The sequence below is a fragment of the Buceros rhinoceros genome, unplaced genomic scaffold, assembly GCF_000710305.1.
Source record: "Buceros rhinoceros silvestris isolate BGI_N320 unplaced genomic scaffold, ASM71030v1 scaffold9982, whole genome shotgun sequence".
In the NCBI taxonomy this organism is placed as follows: Eukaryota; Metazoa; Chordata; class Aves; order Bucerotiformes; family Bucerotidae; genus Buceros; species Buceros rhinoceros.
In genome coordinates, this window is record NW_010400665.1 from 5,367 (window position 1) to 7,852 (window position 2,486).

Genomic DNA, 2,486 nt, shown 5'->3' on the forward strand with positions numbered 1-2,486 from the left:
TTTCGGGGGGAGGGTTTTGTAGAATTAAGAGTTTTCCTGGCCCGATCCCTGGAATGTCTCTTTTGGAAACAGATGCCCTGGAAATATCACTGTCGGGAACAGGAGGATTTTGTGAGAGAGAGGGGTATGCCCAGTGGAACAGGGGAAGGATCGGAACGCAAAATGCCAGAAGAGATTAACTGGGGCACCATCTGGTTTAGAGGAAGGATCTAGCTCGTTCCAGAACTGAATTCATCAGCAGTTCCAGGAGGGAAATACATTTCACGGTACAGCTGTGACCCCACAGGCTGGTCTGTGTGGACGGACCCCCCGAGTCCGTCAGGCTCCCTGCAGGCACCGTTCCCCGCAGGGCAAAGCCCGGCTGGACTCGCTGGGCTGACAGGCTGCTTTGGTCCTCGAACCTCCAGTTATCGCCACAGCCAGAGAGAAACAGCAACTGACCGAATCCGAACAGGAGTGCCGGGGCGGGCTTTAGGGCACTGCTCCGGGAACCTCCCGATTCATCGTTTGACGTAGGCGCAGAGCACCGCACCACGCCGACCGCTTGCAATGCCAGTTTATACCAGACGTCACCTAGCAGGAAAGGGTACAAAAAACGGAGCCAGAAACGGCTCTTTCTTCGCAGATGTGTGAAGTCCTGCGTCCTTTGCAGCGAGGGCTCCCGCCAGCCGCTCGCAGCGGGCAGATCAGTAGGATTTCTGTGAAGAACCAAGCGGGTGTTCGTGGATCATGCATTGGTCCCTGCTCACGAGGAGTGTTTGAGAGTGTTAATATCACCGCTTGGCTGCTGCCTTTCAGGGCTCGATCCTTCAGGGTACGATCCACTCTCTGCTTAACATATTGCTATAGAAACACGCTGACAGTGATATTAAAACTATCAAACTTAGGAGGGAATGCTTGACAGCACCATGTAAACTCTCCCAAAGCTGAAAAAACAAACTTTTGTCCTAAACATTTGGCAAACTGGGCTGGCAGTTGGTGGAAGTCCTGGGTGGATGCAGCCGCTGAACATTACCCAGCCATAAGACACGTCTGACAGCAGAACTGCACAAACAGCTTCTTTTCACAGAGCTTGTTTGATTTCACCATCTCGCAGAAAGTCTCATCAGCTGGGAGGCCGAGGCGAGGAACAAGAGAAAATGAGAGCAGATTACCATTTTAAATAAACAAACATCGCACGTAACAGGCGGTGCAATTCGTTCCAGTGTTAGAGAGAACTGAAAAGCAGTCGCTTTTTAAGGGCATCTTTCACGTGGTTTTCGTGAAAGAATAAAGCAGCTTTACAGCGAGTGGGAGAATTAGCCCCAAGACTACACCGTAATGAAGCACAAACGGTTGGATGCGTTGAAGCAACAGGCAGATATCCAGCAGCGTTGTCAGGTAACCTGCCTGCCCGCTGCAGCCAGAGCCCAGCTCGCTGCAGCTGTGCCCCAGCAAGCCGAGGAGCTCTAACCCTATCAGCTTTCTGCTCTGAAGGGAATCCCCCAAACCCCTCGTTTTTGCTGCTGGGGAAGCACTACAGTGCCAGCGAATCTGCCGCAACTACTCACCGTTGGTGCAGGTTTCATTTGTGACGCAGGAGCCTCCAAGGAGGCTGAAACCTTCTTTACATTTGAGGCAGTTTCCGCTGGAGCCCTCGCAGGCTGAGCAGTGGTCATCGCACCTGGGGACAGAGACCCCGCCATGGTCTGAACCGGCACCGAAATGGGCTGTTGGCCAGCTAATGTATCTGCCAGCACTGCAGCATCCCAACTGAACCGGAGGGTGCAGAAAACAGCCAGTCTGAAGCTTGAAGTTATGGAATCTCTGGGAAAAATGAGCTCCACGGTGCCAGCTTGATGGCCAGTGACAGCGGCATCCCAAAAGTGCAGGATTCGCACCTCTCTTCCCAGCAATCCCAGTTAGAGAAAGGGCTGCGAGGGGAACCTGGGCTGTTCCCAGCCCATCAGCTGTGCCTCTCACCTGGCGATGGTGGCTTATGGAGACCGTACCCGAAATCCCTGGGAAGGGCTGCTGGGCCCCGTCCCTCCTTGCCAGAGAGCCGGTGTGGGCGAGTGAAACCCTGGGCAGGCTGGCACTGTGCTGCATGTTCCCAAGTCACCTTTAATCCTTCCCTTTCATCTTCGCTTTGAAGAGGCTGAATCCACTCCCACTCCTCACTTAAAGCACGGAGTGCCGTGAGTGGGAGCAAATAGCTGCCTCCCGGCATCTCCCAGTCTCCCGCACACAGCCCCGTGCTGGGCCAAGGAGCAGGCGAACACTCCTCCAACACATCCGCAGGGCGAACGGGGCAGGTTTGACTGAAAGCTGGAATATTTGCCTAAACACCACCATTCCTCCTTCCTCCCACACCTCCTCCAAAGAGCCCGGGGCCGGGGCTGAGCCTCTTCCACCATAGCCCTAAGACATCTTGGCTGGCTGGCTCTGGCGGGGGCGCGTGCAGCATCGCAACTCTTAAACCTACGGGGCAGGGGCGTGGGGGGGCG

At 54.9% G+C, this 2,486-nt stretch overlaps 1 protein-coding gene across 1 annotated transcript in view; it reads right to left on the reverse strand.

Annotated features, from left to right (window-relative positions):
* Positions 1-1,011: 1,011 nt before the first annotated feature.
* LOC104489757 (proprotein convertase subtilisin/kexin type 6-like) overlaps positions 1,012-2,486 on the reverse strand; it is a gene marked incomplete at its 5' end in the record, with an annotated part of 6,405 nt that continues 4,930 nt past the window's right edge. Inside the window, 2 exons of the mRNA XM_010131958.1 lie at positions 1,012-1,109; positions 1,551-1,663. Coding sequence (XP_010130260.1) covers positions 1,012-1,109; positions 1,551-1,663 — 211 coding nt within the window. The remainder of the gene's footprint in view (positions 1,110-1,550; positions 1,664-2,486) is intronic.